Genomic DNA, 17,160 nt, shown 5'->3' on the forward strand with positions numbered 1-17,160 from the left:
AATAGCCGCAGAAGTTTATCATATCCCAGACTCCAAACTCCGTGAATGCGTAGATCGCTCGAATATCGCTTGCAAAATCATCATGGCATGTCGCCCGTCGCGCGAAAATCAAACATCATCTGACTATCCATCAAGACGAACGACTCGTATCGGAGACCCCGTTCCCGCTGATACAGGTCCGACCACACTGGGACACTGCTGTTCCAGACGTGTCTATATCCCTCGAAAAGCTGACGCCAGTAGCATGCTTCGGCGGCCTTCGTCAAATACCGCTCCCGGAAGGTGCGCACGCTATTGTTGGCAATCTGTAGTGCCGTACTCGGGTCATCAAGGAGGGGCTCAATCTTGTTCGCAAGATCGCTGAAGTCTCGCTCAACCTCGATGTAGTTTTGATTCGGGCCGTCCGGTACGAGGAGATAGTGATGGTGCTGGATATACTGCAGTTTATGCGCCACGATTACTGAGTTGCAGGCCTGGCGGTACTTCAGTGAAGCGGAGTATGATCGGCCTGAAGGGGGGGGGGATCCAATTAGTACTCTGGCAGCTACAACCAAGGAAAGAAAACCTCACCCTCGACGTGCGCGATAAACATATACCGGCAGTGATCTTCCATCGACATGATGTTCGTCCGCTCAAACCAATCCACTTGCTTGACGTCGCCCCACGGCTTATCCCGAGCGGCATCCATCAACGCGCGGCGCAGCTTGGGGGCAAAACTAGGTTTGCCGCGCCAGACCAACTGCGGGGTTTTCTGCGACCATGGAATATCGGCTCTCTTGACCCGTTCGACGACTTGATCAAAGGGTCCAATCGAATTCAGCGGGTTATCCCACGCCCAGAACCCGAAGTCGGGCATCAGCCAGACGCCTTGCTCGGATGCAGACCGGGCAAGAACCCAGACAGGATTGTCGGAGCTTGTGACATCTTCCACCTTATCCTCCACCGAGAAAACAAACTCGATGTCGCGACGAGCAGCTCGGTCGAAATCCGCGACCAGCGCGCGATGGATGGAGCTTAATGCCGCCACAATCTTTCGTCGATGATCCTCCTGCTTTGCCCGCGCCGCAACCACATACAGCTCGCCGCGAGAGATAAATGCTCGCGCCATACCGAATCCTAAGGGAATGCGATCCAGGTCCTCGGTCGCAAGAGCGCCTTGGGACCGCCAAAAGCTCTCGGCGCGGAAGACATCCTCGTACAGTCCCGGGAATGCGGCCTTGCACTGAGGTGTTGTAAGACCCTCATTGTTTGCATCGCGATCCGAATTGAATTCCCATTTCGGGGCGGAGGTGAGCTGCGGGACAAGACTATGCTCGGAGCAGGACAGACAGGTGGAGCACTGGAAGGTAGTTGAAGTTTGGCACGCACAGTGCCCGGCGGGGATGAGCTGGGTCAAAAGCGGGTGAATATAGTCTCGATCGGAATTGACGCCATACCAGATGGTGACGATACAAGCGAAGCTCATGAATCCCACGAAGTAGAACAGGTAGAGGAGGCTACCTAATCGCAGGCGCCATCTCGAACAACTGGGTAAGGTCATCGCGTCGGCGAAGACGGGATGACGCGTGAATAGGTCGATAGCATTGTAGGATAGAGAAAGGAAAGGAAAGGAAGAGGGAGAGAGAAAGAGAGGGAGAGAGGGAGAGAGAGGGAGAGAGAGGGAAAACAAAAATTGAGCCAAGGGGGAAGCGGGAAGGATAAACGAATGAAGCAAAAGGATCAGGGGCCTAGATTGACGGTGCGAAGGGCAATGACGCGGCGATGCTCTGAAACTCACACGGCGGGGACGGTCAATCTTTCCCTTTCGGTCAATGATGGACAAGCTTTATGGAGCACCCCCTCGTCGGACCATTGGATCGTAGCTTTTTTAACATCATCGTCCCTGAACGGGCTACGAGTAACAGTTGTTACTTGTCGCATTCATTACTGGGTTTGGCATGTCATCCTGGCGGGGAAATGGAGCAAAAATTGCCCCGAGACCAGATTTCCAGGTAGGAACTACCCGCAAAAGAAGCCTGAGGCTAGGACTCAGCCTTGTTAGGGGCCCCTGGCACTAAACTACAACGGTTCAAGTACGGTACCGGATACCGCAACCCTGCGAACGCCTCCGGGAGCGTCAGCTGGCAGCCAGTAATAGAACGAGACAGGCGCCATCATGGCTCTCGTGCCTGGCTGTGACATGTATGACGGGCGTCAATGTGGCACGGGTGACGTACTCCATATGCTACGTCCATAGCATGTTCTTACTGGGATTTATGTCAGAATATCTCATCTTGCAGCATACATGACTGGGGTATGACACGACCCGAAATCGAAATCATCGGCCGATACTAAATCGCCGAGAACTGAAGAGAGAATTACTACGCTGCGTAAAAGAAGTCCTGGCGTGATGGAGAGCCGCCAGTGACGTAAAAAGGGCCCCCCCACCTTGACCCTGTTTTTTCGCCCCATTGTGATTGGACCCTTTGCCGCTAAATAAGGACGTCTCCACCCGCCAAGACCTTCCTAACGTGGGCTATGCTCAACGAGGTTGCCGGGGTTTTTCTTTCATTCTCGCCCCAAGGAGACCCTCATTTCGGCCATGATCGGCTCACGCCTGCGTTGGACTCACAATGTGATCCCACTAAATCTTTCCAGTCCTCTTCTCGGAATTTTCCGTTCTTTCTTCTGATACTAGAGTTATCACTGCTAGGACACTGATGGACAATCGTATTACTATCTAGCAGTCAAGAAAAGGCGAATTGGCCGAGGTACTAGTATATCCGAGGCTCGTCGACAGTCTCACTCGGACCATGGCATCTGGAGAGACACATTATTTTTATATGCCCGGCGATTCCCATGATGTCTCCAGAGTAGAAGGGTTTATTCCACAGTTCGGTTGAGTGTGGCTATGCAGTGAAGATACACATCTTCAGATCCATAATGTGGCAGACCGAGGACAAGAGCTACCTGAGGTGAAAATGATAACGGTGTATTCTTTGATCACCGTAGAATGGTTGATATTTAGGTGTGAAAAAGTACGGATGTCTGCAAATTGAAAATCACCAGAGAATACAAGATTGCTGGTGGACAGGGATCCAGCCTTCCTTTATTTCCCCCTGTTTCTTGTTTGTTTTGTTTTTGTTTCATCCCAGTTGAGCAGCACAAAGCATGTGACTTCGAAGGACTCTCCTGCAGCGGGTGAAATTAACCACAAGGGATGGACACAATGCTTATTTGCGCCTCCCGAGCGCTGTTTGGCCGCAGTTCCCGGTGGCGCCTTTTGCCTTCAGATAAGGTTATGTCTAGAAAATTTTTCATGTTTCGACGGCGATGTTGGGAATCTTCTCAAGTCACCCGGTCGACTCCGGAGATCCATCCCATCTTGGGCTCCAGGATGTCTTATCCGAGCGTTCACAATCAACAACCGATATGATCCAATGCGAGGAAAACAGATATAATGCTTGGTGGGTTCTTACCTTCGAACGATTGGCTGCGATTTACCACGAATGACGGCGGAAAAGGCATGGTTGTTGCTGTCCTGTTTTCTGCAGGACTCAAAATTGTGAAACTCGATAGTCGCTGATTGTGTACCTTAAAGCACGTATCTCTATCCCAAACATGTGGAGCTACCGATCATATAACGCTTCGTTCGCTGACCCAGGTACCAAAATCATTACCTCAACGAGCCTCACATTAGTGATTCGAAGGCGAAATTCCAGCATTACATTTATGTTCTTCAGATAAGGATACGTACTTCGGGTCCATCGGATGCAAGGGGTGTATATCACCATTGGATTAGAAAGAGAAATAATTCAATGATCGACAAAAAATGGAATTACATATCTCATTCCAGCCGCTTTTATGAACTTCAAGTTCAACACTGCTTTCTGGCTTTTCTTTTAATCTTGCCACAAGGCAGTCGTCGGACTACTGTACAGAAGTTTCAAAATCTCTCGGACCATGTACACAAGCAACGACTCTCAGAAGATACCTTCTGCCACGGACGATGCCGCAAGCAGCAGTGGCAATAGCTCGGGAGATAATCACGCGTCTATTGAGTACACGGAAGAAGATCCTTCAGAGTTCCCTGATGGCGGATGGCGAGCTTGGTCAGTGGTCTTGGGATCATGGTGTGCGTTGCTTCCAAGCTTCGGTCTTATGAATATCACGGGGATTCTAGAAGAGTGGTTGGCAGACCACCAGCTGCAGAACTATTCTAAAGCGTCAATCTCCTGGATCTTTAGTTTATGGCTCTTTCTCTTTTACCTCGGTGGTATCCAAGCCGGTATGATGCGCTAGAGCTCTGGACGTAAATGGCACTAACTAATACGCGACAGGGCCCATCTTCGACTCACACGGTGTTAAGTACACTCTGCTTCCGGGATGTATCGGTTTTACGACATCAATGATGATACTCAGTGTCGCACAAGGTAATGTGGAGCAGCTCCGGTTCCCACTGCCGTCCTATTGACGGTGCGAAGCATACTACCAGTTCATCCTCGGGTTCAGTGTCCTTGGCGGACTTTCCGCATCGGCCATCTTACCACCAGCATTCGGCACCATAAATCACTGGTTTTACAAACGTCGGGGCCTGGCTACTGGAGTCTGCTCTACCTGCGGTGGAATTGGGGGCATCATATTCACATACATCTTCGGAACACTCCGAGATCGAATTGGATTTCCTTGGGCGGTTAGAGTGCTTGGCTTCCTGTTCCTGGGTTGCTTTATCGTTAGCATGTTTCTTACAAGGACAAGACTGCCTTCAAATAACTCCAAGAGCAGCATGATTGACCTTCGCTCCCTGCGAGAACCGGTATTCACAATGACTTCTCTCGCCGTGACCGCCGCAGAAGTCGGCCTGATGGTCGTTATCACGTACCTGCCTTCTTATGCTTCGTCGCATGGGTTAACCGGTCCCCTATCATATGAGCTGATGTCTATCTTCAGCGCCGCATCTATTCCCGGTCGAGTTATCCCAGGTATGCTAGCTGATCGCTGGGGCCGGTTCAATGTTATGATCGCCACTGGGTCCGTTTGTACGGTATTAATCTTTGCACTATGGCTTGCGGCCAACGAGAGCAAAGCAGCTATTATAAGCTTCACTGCCTTGTTCGGCTTCTGGGCCGGTCCGGCTATTAGTTTGTCGCCAGTGTGTGTGGCCCAGATCTCTCGGACAGAGGACTATGGCAAACGATATGGGACGACGAATACAATTATGGGCTTCTGTCTCTTGGTGACTATTCCAGTCGCAGGAGAGATTCTCAAGGCTCAGAATCCGTCGACGCATCAGGAGACAGTGTATTGGGGGCTGATGGTCTTTTGCGGTCTGTCGTATGCTTGCTCGACGCTGTTCCTGATACTGGCCAAAGGTGCCTCTGTGGGATGGAGTGTGACTCGTATATTCTAAACTACCGAGAGTTAGCTTTTCGATCCTACTCAAGATTCTCTAACACAGGGTCTTGCTTCGTGAACGCTGCATGCCACAGCCTGAAAGACTAAAATGGGTTTTCAATCTATGCTAACGTCTTTAACTTCTGTTTCCATGGTTCACACTAGTAATCTTTATCTTTTTAATCTCACCATTTTCGCTTCTGATCCCTCTTCCCCGATGGCTTGCACACTTGCACCAGTTGCTAAGCTAATTCATATCTAAATAGGACCGCACACTCCATATCACACTAACAACTAGAGAAACCACGTAAGAAAAAAAGAAGCAAGCCGATTAGGGTTGAGGTATACCTTCGCATTTATGTAAGATCTAGCCAAAATCATAAGAAACCTCCCATAAAGGTAGTTTCTATCACCTTGACATCGATGGCCTCTCCTACCTTGACCTTCATCTTTCAAGCAGAACATTCTTCCCACCTGGAGTTGAGCACATCTCACCCAAGTGCTCTATTACACGACCCTCCTTCCTGAATCCAATATCGGGAATCTTATGCACTCTTCTGGGATTAACAATTCGGTCACACGACAAAAGTTAGTGAGCTCAGCTCAGCAGCGACCACTGTTCCTCCTGCTCAACAGCCCTCTCCGCAGACCACCGCCAACCCTATAAAGCCAACCGACTACGCTCAACAATATATAGCAAAGCCTTAAACTCCTCTCTAATTTCTCGCCGCCTTCCCCCCCCTTGAAATCTCACAAAATGAAGAGATATCTCGTAGTAAGTCTAATTTAAATAAGTACCCAAGGTAAGAGAGACTAGTTACTTTAGTCATATCTAGGAATTATCCGCTAACTAGCAAACATTTGATTACCCATTCGTAAATATAATATACTAATAAAGAAGATCAAAGCTCGAGCACACATTAACGTGATTTAATTCTATTACACTAAGGAGCGGATCAATTATCTCACAACAACGGTAGCGACAGACAAATCAGCAATATGGACCGTAGTCTAACAAGGAAAAGGGAACAAGCAGACGAGCGCTAGAGCCAGAACAAGCCAGCATCGGTAAAAGTTATTAAAACAGATAGGAAAGCACCCGAGTAAACCCCCATGGCTAGATGGGCCGATTTATGTGACCGGCATTTTCTCAGCTTCGGCACGCCTTTACTCGAAGTCCTCGCAGTCCTCAGGAGAGACAGATACGGAGACTTCGCACTCGGCGCAGTCGTTGGGGCCGGAAGCGTTGGCTGAGGCGTGGTTGCCGCCGGACGAGCTGGACGAGCTGCTCGAGGAGCTGCTGGATGAACTGCTGGAGGAACTGCTGGAGCTGGAGCTGCTGCTACTGCTGCTGGAGGAAGACGAGGAAGAAGAGGAAGAGGAGGAGCTTCCGGAGTTGTTGCCAGAGTTGTTGCCCTTCTCGCAGGCTTCGCAGTTCTCGGTGCCGGAGCTGGGAGGAGTGCTGCCGGAAGGAGGCTTACCGCCAGTGGGAGGGGAGCCGCCAGTAGAAGTGCCAGTCTCTTCGCCAGTGGTGATGCCGGTTTCAGTGCCAGAGCTGGGGGGGGTACCGCCGCTAGTTGGGACGTCGCCGGTAGGGGGGGTGCCGCTAGTAGGAGGAGTGCTGCCAGATGGAGGAGTTCCGCTAGTAGGAGGGGAGCCACCAGTCTCTTCGCCAGTCTCCTCACCAGTTTCAGTACCGGAGGTGGGAGGGGTGCCACTTGGGGTGCTGCCAGTGGGGACATCGCCAGTAGGAGGAGTGCCGCTGGTAGGGGGGGTGCTTCCCGAGGGAGGAGTACCACCAGTAGGGGGAGTACCGCCAGAGGGAGGCATACCACCAGAGGGAGGAGTGCCGCCAGAGGGAGGAGTGCCGCCAGAGGGAGGCATGCCACCAGGGGGCATACTACCGCTGTCAGTGCTGCCACCAGAGGTGTTGGTGTTAGAGTTCTCATTGCTGTTCGAGTTGGAGTTACTGTTGGAGTTCGAGTTGCTATTGGAGTTCGAGTTGCTGTTCGAGTTCCCGTTGCTGGATGACTCGTCATTACAATCCTCGGCACTGCTGTCAATGCTGACACCCATGGAATCGGAGCCGGTTCTTTCACCAGTTGCACATTCCTCACAGGAGCTTCCTCCCTTAAGCTGTCCGAGCCAGTTGATCAATGGGCCGAAAGTCCGAGCCGTCAACTGACCAGCATCAGACGGGTTGGAAGCTTCAAGGACCTTCCCAGGAACCGTCGAAGTACGGTGATAGGTAGAAGGAACAGTCACCGGGACTGCCAGAGCTGTTGCCGTCAAGGCAACAGTAGAATAAACGAGACGCATGTTGAAAAGAGAAAATGAAAGATAATAAAGATCGTAAGATAGTTTTTTGTATAGAAAGCGAATGAAAAGAAGAGAGAGATGCTGTCGAAGCGTGGTTGGATGAGGAATTGCTGCTGGAAGTTTGTGATGCTTTATATACCTTTGATCTCGCCCATTTTCAGCATTCAGCTGACTTTGACAATGGCATTCGGTCGGCAAGGTTGCATTGTAACAGCTCTATTCGGGATAAACATGATGGTTGAGATGTAGATCCAAGTTTCAAGCCGAGACAACCTCTTTAGCCTCAAACCATTAGCAAAACTCAATTGACCGGTGGCGAGCACGGAGCTAAGCTATGTGCTTCTTCCAGAAGCACATGTCTGTGCCTGTGTATCTTTGACAGCTGGGCGGAACTGCTGTGCCATCGAGGATGGGTAGACATCGTCTCCCTTATCCTGATGGTTCTTACAACAGACACTCGCGTTTCTCTATACAATCCCATATAGAGCAACACAAGCGCTGGCGAACCATCCCATCCTCTAGGCGAAAATCGCCGTCCAAGTGGATCTCTATAGTGCCGTGCTCAACGGTAAACTCGAACCTCTATGCCGTCCGAAACTCTTGGCCTTCCTAGTTCCTGACTCGAGAGCCCAGACCAGGCGGTGGTTCTTCCCCCCGAGCGAGTCTAAACCGGGGGTAGATCATGTGGTCCTGGTGAACCGTCACAGTGAGGTCCATAAATACTGTTTTGCTATAATTAGCAGAACTCTCTAACTGCCCTAAGCACTTCTTCAGACTATCACGGTGGACTCTGCGGTCGTTATGACTAAGAGGATGTAACCTTTTCAAAAACGCCAGACAGAGCATGTCAAAAGTCAAACTTGAAACTTCACTCGGATAGCACGGCATTCATGATCTGCTCGGGATATGATTCATAATAGTGTCTGCTACTAGCATAATCCGAATTGCTTCTCTAATGGTATCTGGGTCACATGAGCAGACTAGCAACAACAGCAGTATAACAATCACAGCCCTACAAAATCAACCAAATCTCCCACCCAAAAACAACTCTACTTCAAAAGCCCCAGAAATAATCATAACTGATAACCAAATGAGCGGAAGATAAACCCTTCCCCAAACTCAAAAACCCCTACAATTGAACCCTCACAACACCCGCAACCCCAAGCTCCACCCAAGAACCACCCCCTATTCCATATATAGATAGCCCTGAAACCAAACCCCCCGATCGCCTAGAACAAGGCTAAGAAAATCCCTGACTAGAACAAAAAAAAAAAAAAAGTCCCCGAAGACAGCCAAGACCCCATCGTTTCACGCTTGCCCTACCAACAGACACTCAGACCCGAATCGGGATGTCCTTCTGCGACGGGATCGGCAAACAGTGGGGTTTCTTGTGTTTGGGGAAAGTTTATTTTACATATTTTTTTGGCATTTGGGGTGGTATTTAACTACTCCTTAGTTTTTGGGTGGAGTTGGAATCGGATACGGTTTCAGGGCTGGGAGTTGTTGTTAGTTATTAGTGTACCTTGGTAGACGGTTGTCGATCTATCGGGTGTTGGAACTCTGGTGGTTGGTGTGATTTCAACGATTTCTGGTGATGGCGATGGGTTTTTTCAAGTATGGAGAGCTGTATTTGCTCTTGTAGGTGAGGGTTTATTCTAATGGTCTTTGAGGTGAGTGTCCACTGTCTGCGTGTATTAAATTTGTACAATAAGAGTATTTATTTAATATGCGAATACCGTTGGGGAGATCTAGGCTCTCATACTATATGCTAGGCCAGCCCTATCTCACAGGCTCCCGTGAAACCTCACCACCAAGGATCGACGCATCAAATCTTCGTATATGGAAACTCCTGCGCCGGATCAACCATCCCCGTCTCAGAATAGTACACCTCCCAGTGTTCAATCAACCTCTGCAAAATCTCCGGCTCCGAGTCTGCCCGGTCATCCACCTCCCCAGGATCCTCCTCCAGATTATACAACTCCCACCGATCCTTGCCCCTCGGCGCAGTCATATAGAGCGCCTTCCACGGACCCCGTCTCCCAAACAACTCCCATCCCGTAATATAACCCCCCTCATCCTCATGAAATTCTACCGTCCGGCCCGCAAGATGCGGCACCCACGACGAACCTCGCACGGGCACAACCTCCCTCCCTCGAAACTGTTCCCCGGGAAGAGGCACACCCGCTAGATCCAAAATTGTCGGGAAAACATCCATGACCGTTGCAAACGAGTCAGTCTGCCCATTACTAACTCCCAGCGGCGGAAACCGCACCACACACGGACACCGGATGCCACCCTCCGTGATCCAGGTTTTGAATCCACGCGAAGGAGCCATAGCTGCGCTGGCCCACGCGGGGCCGTACCAGACAAACGAGTCCGGATTGCCTATATTCTCGAGCGAGTTATCGTAGTACTTATCGATGATAGCCTTGATGCTGCCCGAGGGACCCATGACAGGGAGGGCTTCCAGCATTGCGCCCTCGGCGCCGTTGTCGGACATGAACAGGATGAAGGTGTTGTCTAGTTCGTCGGTTGATTGGAGGTGGTCGATGACTCTTTGGATGTTCTGGTCGATTAGATCGACCATTGCAGCGAAGACTTCCATTTTGCGGGCTGAGTCGGCGCGTTTCTCGTCGCTGAGTTTGTTCCAGGCCCAGTCGTCGCTTTCGAGGGTGATGGGCGCAGCATGGACGTCTTTGGGCACGCGGCCTAGTTGGATGAGGCGCTCCAGGCGCTTTTGGCGGAGGACTTCCGGACCTTCGTTGTAGAGGTCTTTGTATTTGTTGATTAGCTCGCGCGGAGCTTGCAGGGGCCAGTGGGGTGCCGTGAAGGGGAGGTAGGCGAAGAACGGTCGGTCGTCGTCTTCTTCCCTGGAAGTCAAGTATTGGAGTAATTGATCGGTAAAGGTTGTAGTCGAGTAGAAGTCCGAGGGAATGTCGGTGGTTCGGTCCAGGAATCTGTCCCCTTCCATCCAGAAGGCGGATGATTTCAATGGGGCCAGGAAGCCATCTCCAGCATGTTCCAGTTGAGGCTCGTAGTTGAAGTGGTTTCCGCATCCAGCAAGGTATGAGAAGTTCTTCTCAAACCCGCGAGAACAGGGAGCGATCTCTTGCTTCAGTCCCAAATGCCTTTCCCACTGATTAGTTTGCTACACACCCTTTCGTGCATGGACTGGAAGATACGTACCATTTTCCTGACATGGCCGTGAAATAGCCAGCATCCTGCAGCACTTCGGACAAGGCGGCTACTCTCCAATTGAGGTATCCCTCATATCCTGGTTTGCCTTGGTATTGTTTGGCATTTCTCATGTGTTCGGCCATCTGGCCCAGCCCGGCAATGTGATTGTCGGTGCCGGAGAACAGCATCGAGCGAGTCGGTGAACAGGCCGACGCGGTGTGAAAATTGGTCAGGCATGTTCCTGTACGTGCCAGAAAATCAAGTGCTGGGGTTTCAATTTCCGATCCAAACGGCTTGGTGTCACTGTATCCGAGATCATCAGCGACAATGATGAGGAAGTTCGGCCGGCGAGTTGAGCCCATCTTGTAATTGTGATTGATGCACAAGGGTGGGCACAATTGATGTGACTACTAAAGCTATCAATTGATAGGAAGAGCAAGTACTTGCATCGTTCATCAGGTCGCCCGGTTATATATTCATCATAGGACCGGAGCGCTCCGACATATAGTTATCGAGGGTACGTAAGACGGCTCCCCGCTGTCGGCGATTGCGCCATCGCTACAGAAATTGTTCGCCCATTCAAATCAATGAGAAGTATGAGGGGAACCCGGCGGGATAAGTGAGATCTCAATCCACCGGAAAGAATAATTCCATTTCTCTATTCAGTCTTTGGGGACAGAAGTACCTCACGCAACTCTCTTCAACATCACAGTTCTGCGGACATGAACGAGACAAAAGCATCATCATATACGCCACGAATGCAATGGAACCCTCCATAGATCGCAGGATCAGTGAACAAAACCGGGTATAATTCATCCAAACGCCCAACTGCAATGCACCCAAAACCAGCCTTCTAAACATCGAACTACAATCATTGTCTAGCGTTAGTTCTCAACGCCCTCGACCCTCGACGACCACCCGCAGAAGGCTCGGGCGTATTGCTCGCCTCCACCTCGGGACTGAACATAGGCTGTCGTCTGCTTCGACCGCCTCGCACGCGGCTCATTGCTTGGCGCAGAAGTCCATCTGCCTCATCGTCCAATTCCATCTCCACCTTATCTTCCAGTGTCTCAGAGCCGCCCCCCAAATTGTGAGAATCGACCTGGGCAACTTCATCCGTCCACTCCTCTGAATACTGCTCTTCGGTAATAGCGCGTCGCCTGGAAACTTTGCCCTTTCCTTTGTCACGCGACGACCGGTTGGAACTTCGGCTGCCGCTTCCTGCTCGTGAGGCCTCTTCGGACAGCGTCGCCTCAGCCTCGTTGCCCTCCAGTGCCCAGATCTCCAAGGCTCGAGAGAGTAGTGTTCCCGCAACACCGGCACCAGCAGCAGCGTCACCACCCCCGCTAGCCCCCAAGACACGAACGGCCTCGTGAAGAGCGGTGACAGCCTCCACTGTCCGGCTTAGTTCGAGTAGAACAAGGCCGCGAGCTGTGTGGAGTGAGCCAATCAAGCCGCGGTCCTCGTAGCCTCCAACACCGGACGACGCCGCGCCAGAAGCATTGCCTCCACTTCCTCCTAAAAATGGGGTATACCCGAAGCTAGCACCCGCAGCACCGATACGAAGACACTCATCGAATTCAACTAGTGCCTCTGTAAAGCGTCCAATACGGCGCAGAGCGTGGCCCAGGTTCGCTCGTGTGGCCACCCAGGCTCCTGGCTCGCAATTGAGAGATGTGGCGAGGTTGAGAGCTTGACGGAATAATTTTACCGCAGGTTCAAGATGATTTTGATGGTAGAGTACGACTCCCAACTCATTGAGTACCAATGGATCGCCTCCCAGGGAGGACGCTCCAGTGGATGGGGTGGGGGGAGTGCGGGAACCGAGCCAGACGTTGCGCCGGTCGACATTGCATATGCTGCAGACAGGTATTCATGAGCGAGCGACATGTTGTTCAGGGCTAAATGCTGCATGCCGAGGAACAGTTGCGGCAAATGACTTCCCTGGAAGAGTCGGGCCGCCGTACTATAAGCCGCAATGGCTTGATCATGCTCTCCTTCAGCCGCGAAGGTGTGAGCAAACCCAATCCATGCTGGCGCTGAATGAGGATCTAGTAAAGATGCTTTCGAGAAAAATCGTCGGGCTTCCGCTACTTTCGAAACAGATAGATAGTAGACGCCAATGGCCAAGTAGGTATAAGACTCTTCTGGAGCATGATCCGCCAACGTGTGGGAGAGAAGGAATAGCGCATTGGTGGCACCAGTTTCATATAAGCATGCCAGATGTAAGGGGTACACGGCTGGTGCATGGCCCAGATGGTTCTGGGCTGAAATAGGGGCAGTCGTCGCCGTTAGCGCAGTAGATGACTGGGAGGTCGACAAAATAGACGAAGTCAGCTCTAACGCTTCTGCGAAGCGGCATTGGGTATACAGGGCCTCTGCGCGTGAAAGCAGTATATCCGGATTTTGTGAAAGGTTGTAGTGCGTGGACAGGGTTTCGGTTGCGTCGGAAAGAATTGCAGGGGACGAGTATTTGGATAATCGGGTGGTATAAAGCATCTTCGTGAAATGAGCGGCTTCCTGAGACACGGATGGGTCCGGACTGGAGATAGAGTCAAAGTCAAGTGACTCCAGAAATTCGAGCTCCTCCGCAGGTGACATTAGCGAGTTCTTCATCAATTGATCGAACGCCTCGAAGCACTGGACGTCAATGCGCACAGCATCCTTGTAGCAATCACGGGCGCGGTCAAATGCATTCTGCTTGGCGAAGCAAAGCCCCCTCAAATAGCACATTGCGGCCTCAAAGCGAATGTTACTTGCATCCTCCCGCTCTCGCTCTTCGCTGCGATCGATCCGCGAAGCTGTGGTTTTCCCGTTGCGTAAAGTGACATGGCTTTGGCTGTTTAGATGCTGCAGCTTGCGACGACTGTTGCTGTTGTTATTGCTGCGAATCAGGTGAGTTGGGTTGTGGTCGCCGAGTATTGATAGTGCCTGCTCAAACTGGTTTTGCTTTATATAACAATGCGCGGCCAAGTAGCGACAGGCAGTACTCCTGGAAATCAAATCCTTCCGTGATAGGAGAGCTAGAGCTCGGGTAAAGTTATTATTCGAGAAATGTACTTGAGCCAACCAAAAGGCATCCGAGTCGCTGTCTGATCGAGTAATATGCGTTAGTCTTGAATAATTGCGGCGCGAGGGCAAAGGATCGACCGACTAGTTAACGCAAGCACTTTATCACCGATGTAGACTGCCGCATCATGCTGGCCACGGTTCAACGCATCCTGCCGCCAGGAGCGAAGAAATTTCTCCATGATACCAGCTGTTATGCGCTTTCGAGTAAGGGCGAGAAGGATTCAGGGAAGATCGGAGTTGTGGCAGTGAGGCATGGGGTCCGGAGGGGCGATAAAGGCTAGGCGCATTCGTTGGTTCCTGGTTCCAGGTACAACCGCCAACCTTTTCCAGGAAAGTTCTCGGAGAGCGACGATGATAGCTTCTCCAGAGAAACAGCTGGCCCAGTGTGCGTCCAACGCAGGAGGGAGGGAGAGAATCCAGATTGGAATCTATGGATGCGATCCGCGGAATTGCATGTTTGACTGTTTTGTTTGCTTGCTTTATGCTTCCCAAAATGGCGCGTCACTGGGTCTGTGCGCTTACCTTATCGGGTAATAGGATATCAACCTCTTTTTTCTCGCATACAATGAATTAAGACAATTGAATTCATGCATGTGGGGATCATTTGAATCAGTTATCTGCTCAAGGGTTGTTCACTAGCGAATAACAATAATCTGTCTTGCCACCTTATCTTACAGTCACGAGCGAGGGAACCATGCCTATAAAAGTTGATAGATCGCAATCCTGTAGACCCATAGAAGCATATGTGCAAGGACTCCCGGGGGAATCAACTACATCAAGAATAGCGGGACTGCGTGCATATATCCCAAGCTCACCTATCTAACTGAAACCATGTTAGGGCTGTCAACGTACTCGAACTTCAACTTGGATTACTACACCATAGTTCCACACATCATCAATAGAGAGTCCACACCAAATGAACGGAACTGCAGCGTATGGCCATCAGACGTGTATCTATCTCTCAAGCTAAGTATATCATCTGAGCCCATTGTTCCCCAGTCCCGACTTTTAATTCTTTTCAAATGACCCGGAGGTTACTATGATCGCCCGGAAACCTGAGCAGTAGTGGTGGTACTGTCGAAGAGATTAACGCAAAAGGAGAAACAACTCGGGGTGTAGTGATCCCCCATACTGTAATAGTCAGCATAACAAAACGTTCTTTTTCGTGTATACTGCATTGTGGTGTTCACGAAAGCACGCTCCAACATTATGGATAGCTAGGGCTAAGCTTACGATTGTATATTTCCTAGGGGGTTTACTAGTACAGTCATGTGCCAGCTGGTTTAGATCTATCAGTAGACAAGAAAGGAGAAATCTAGACATAGATGAATGTATAACAGGAGAACAAAGGGAAAGCACCGATATTGAGTATGGCATACAAAGCAAACCCAGACTCAAAGATGCATAACGCTCATGCCTGTGATGGGAAAAGTGTTGCGCGGCAGAACAGCCAGTCAGTTGACAGATTGAAGAGTGTATCTTTTAGCAAAAGAGTATGTAAGTTTAGTATTTCAACAAGAGCGATTATTTTCTCTTCAAAAATTTTATAGCTATAGAGTCGCTGAATGGGCGTTATACTAGACTCTCTCCATTTTAAAATAGGGCTTTTCAATTGAGATATATTAACCTCGCAGTATGCAAGGAAAGCATCTCCTTTACTCGGTCGGGGGTCTGGAGGGACATGTTAGTGACCGCCTTCCTATGGAAGCTAACAAGTTAGATTGAGTAGGCGGTAAGAGGCAATGCAGGCGAAACTCATTATCAAGATAGGAATAGACTACCCAAAGCAGTTCAACGAGCGCCTCCCACGTGACAAATATCAAGCTATCGTCGTTCATATATCATTAGCAACATCACCATCATCCAAGATACTGTCTTCTCCCAATAACCACCACGCTACCAGCTTTCCTACAGCGATCAAAGTCCGATCAAGCGTCCAACACAGTATCTCCAGATTCAAAAGCTTTAATCAAACACCGCCAATATGTCTGAAAGAAAAGTCCTTTCGAAGGTGAGCTCACCAACACTCCAGAACCTCCATTATATAATAAACACACATCCCTATGATACTTATGACATAACTAACACACAAATATATAGTACTACCCGCCAGACTTTGATCCAAGTGCAATCACCCGCACAAAAAACAAACAAACTGGCCCCAAGGTGATTACCGTTCGACTTATGGCCCCGTTTTCGGTATGTTTTTACATGGCCCCCTTTCGCTTTAATTACCTATTGGCAGCCAGCTCATTTTCATAGATGAAATGCACACAATGTGGAGAATTCATTTATAAGGGTAGAAAGTTCAACGCGCGCAAAGAGACGACAGAAGAGAAATACTTCTCTATCCCCATTTATCGCTTCTATATTCGATGCACGAGATGCAGTGGCGAAATTACGTTCAAGACGGACCCGAAGAATATGGATTACACAGCGGAGAAGGGCGCGAAGCGGAATTTTGAGCCATGGCGGGATCCGAAGAACGAGACGTATAACGAGACGGAGGATCAGTTGCTAGATCGGTTAGAGAAGGAGGAGAATGAGGAGCACGAACGCGCGGAGAGGGATAAGATGGCTGAGTTGGAGGAGAAGATGTTGGATTCGAAGAGGGAGATGGCGATTGCGGATGCGCTAGATGAGATCCGGACGAGGAATGCCAGGATAGAGAGGAATGAGGCGCTAGGAGATGAGACCGCGGTTGCGCATGTACGGGAGGAAGTCGACGAGGAGAGGTTGAAGGCTGAGAAGGAGATCGAGGAAGCTGCGAGGAGGGCATTCACTACGGAAACTGGGGAGAAGGTGAAGAGGCTTGTCGAGGAAGATTCTTCAAATGGCGTTGCGCCAGACACCAAGCCAAGCGAGGCGCCACCTTCATTCACACGAGTCAAGAAGGCGAAGAAGCCATTGCCGAATAGTTTGGGCATTAAGAAGAAGGCAAAGCCATCGTTGGTATAAAACATGTGCTCATCGAAATTCTACATTGTTATTCTATAGGCTTGGCGTTTGATTGGGATTGCATAGGGTACAGTTGCTTACAAGCATTACGACTAAGGATATGAACTGACTGCTGAATTATTTCGATTCTTATAAATACTACATATCAATGGGCAATCAAGAATATAGCGATTAAGAGACAGGTCATAAGCATATCCATCAAAAATGTTTCCCAGAGCGCCACGCTGAAACAGTAAAGTAGTACCACAGTAAAACGGAACT

General features: G+C 50.1%; 6 protein-coding genes across 6 annotated transcripts; 2 read left to right on the forward strand and 4 right to left on the reverse strand.

Annotated features, from left to right (window-relative positions):
* Positions 1-80: 80 nt before the first annotated feature.
* On the reverse strand, positions 81-1,540 carry ABOM_003543 (uncharacterized protein; the record flags this gene model as incomplete). Its single annotated transcript, XM_022530673.1, has 2 exons — positions 81-508; positions 571-1,540. The coding sequence occupies 2 exons, from the start codon at positions 1,538-1,540 to the stop codon at positions 81-83; spliced, it is 1,398 nt and encodes a 465-aa protein (XP_022393076.1).
* A 2,357-nt stretch (positions 1,541-3,897) lies between these two features.
* ABOM_003544 (monocarboxylate permease) lies at positions 3,898-5,389 on the forward strand (the record flags this gene model as incomplete). Its single annotated transcript, XM_022530674.1, has 3 exons — positions 3,898-4,267; positions 4,320-4,412; positions 4,464-5,389. Coding segments are annotated over 3 exons (1,389 nt in total), but the record flags the coding sequence as incomplete, so codon positions are not given.
* Positions 5,390-6,540: 1,151 nt separating this feature from the next.
* ABOM_003545 (uncharacterized protein) lies at positions 6,541-7,692 on the reverse strand (the record flags this gene model as incomplete). Its single annotated transcript, XM_022530675.1, has 1 exon — positions 6,541-7,692. One exon carries the CDS (start codon positions 7,690-7,692, stop codon positions 6,541-6,543), a length of 1,152 nt encoding a protein of 383 aa, XP_022393075.1.
* Positions 7,693-9,517: 1,825 nt separating this feature from the next.
* On the reverse strand, positions 9,518-11,231 carry ABOM_003546 (arylsulfatase; the record flags this gene model as incomplete). The annotated part of the gene is made up of 2 exons (XM_022530676.1): positions 9,518-10,820; positions 10,879-11,231. The coding sequence occupies 2 exons, from the start codon at positions 11,229-11,231 to the stop codon at positions 9,518-9,520; spliced, it is 1,656 nt and encodes a 551-aa protein (XP_022393074.1).
* Positions 11,232-11,740: 509 nt separating this feature from the next.
* On the reverse strand, positions 11,741-14,120 carry ABOM_003547 (anaphase promoting complex subunit CDC16; the record flags this gene model as incomplete). The annotated part of the gene is made up of 3 exons (XM_022530677.1): positions 11,741-12,561; positions 12,624-13,961; positions 14,024-14,120. The coding sequence occupies 3 exons, from the start codon at positions 14,118-14,120 to the stop codon at positions 11,741-11,743; spliced, it is 2,256 nt and encodes a 751-aa protein (XP_022393073.1).
* A 1,805-nt stretch (positions 14,121-15,925) lies between these two features.
* Positions 15,926-16,899, forward strand: ABOM_003548 (Saf4/Yju2 family protein; the record flags this gene model as incomplete). The annotated part of the gene is made up of 3 exons (XM_022530678.1): positions 15,926-15,952; positions 16,042-16,140; positions 16,204-16,899. The coding sequence occupies 3 exons, from the start codon at positions 15,926-15,928 to the stop codon at positions 16,897-16,899; spliced, it is 822 nt and encodes a 273-aa protein (XP_022393072.1).
* Between the last annotated feature and the right edge of the window lie 261 nt (positions 16,900-17,160).

This window comes from Aspergillus bombycis (assembly GCF_001792695.1).
Source record: "Aspergillus bombycis strain NRRL26010 chromosome Unknown contig00009, whole genome shotgun sequence".
Taxonomy (NCBI): domain Eukaryota; kingdom Fungi; phylum Ascomycota; class Eurotiomycetes; order Eurotiales; family Aspergillaceae; genus Aspergillus; species Aspergillus bombycis.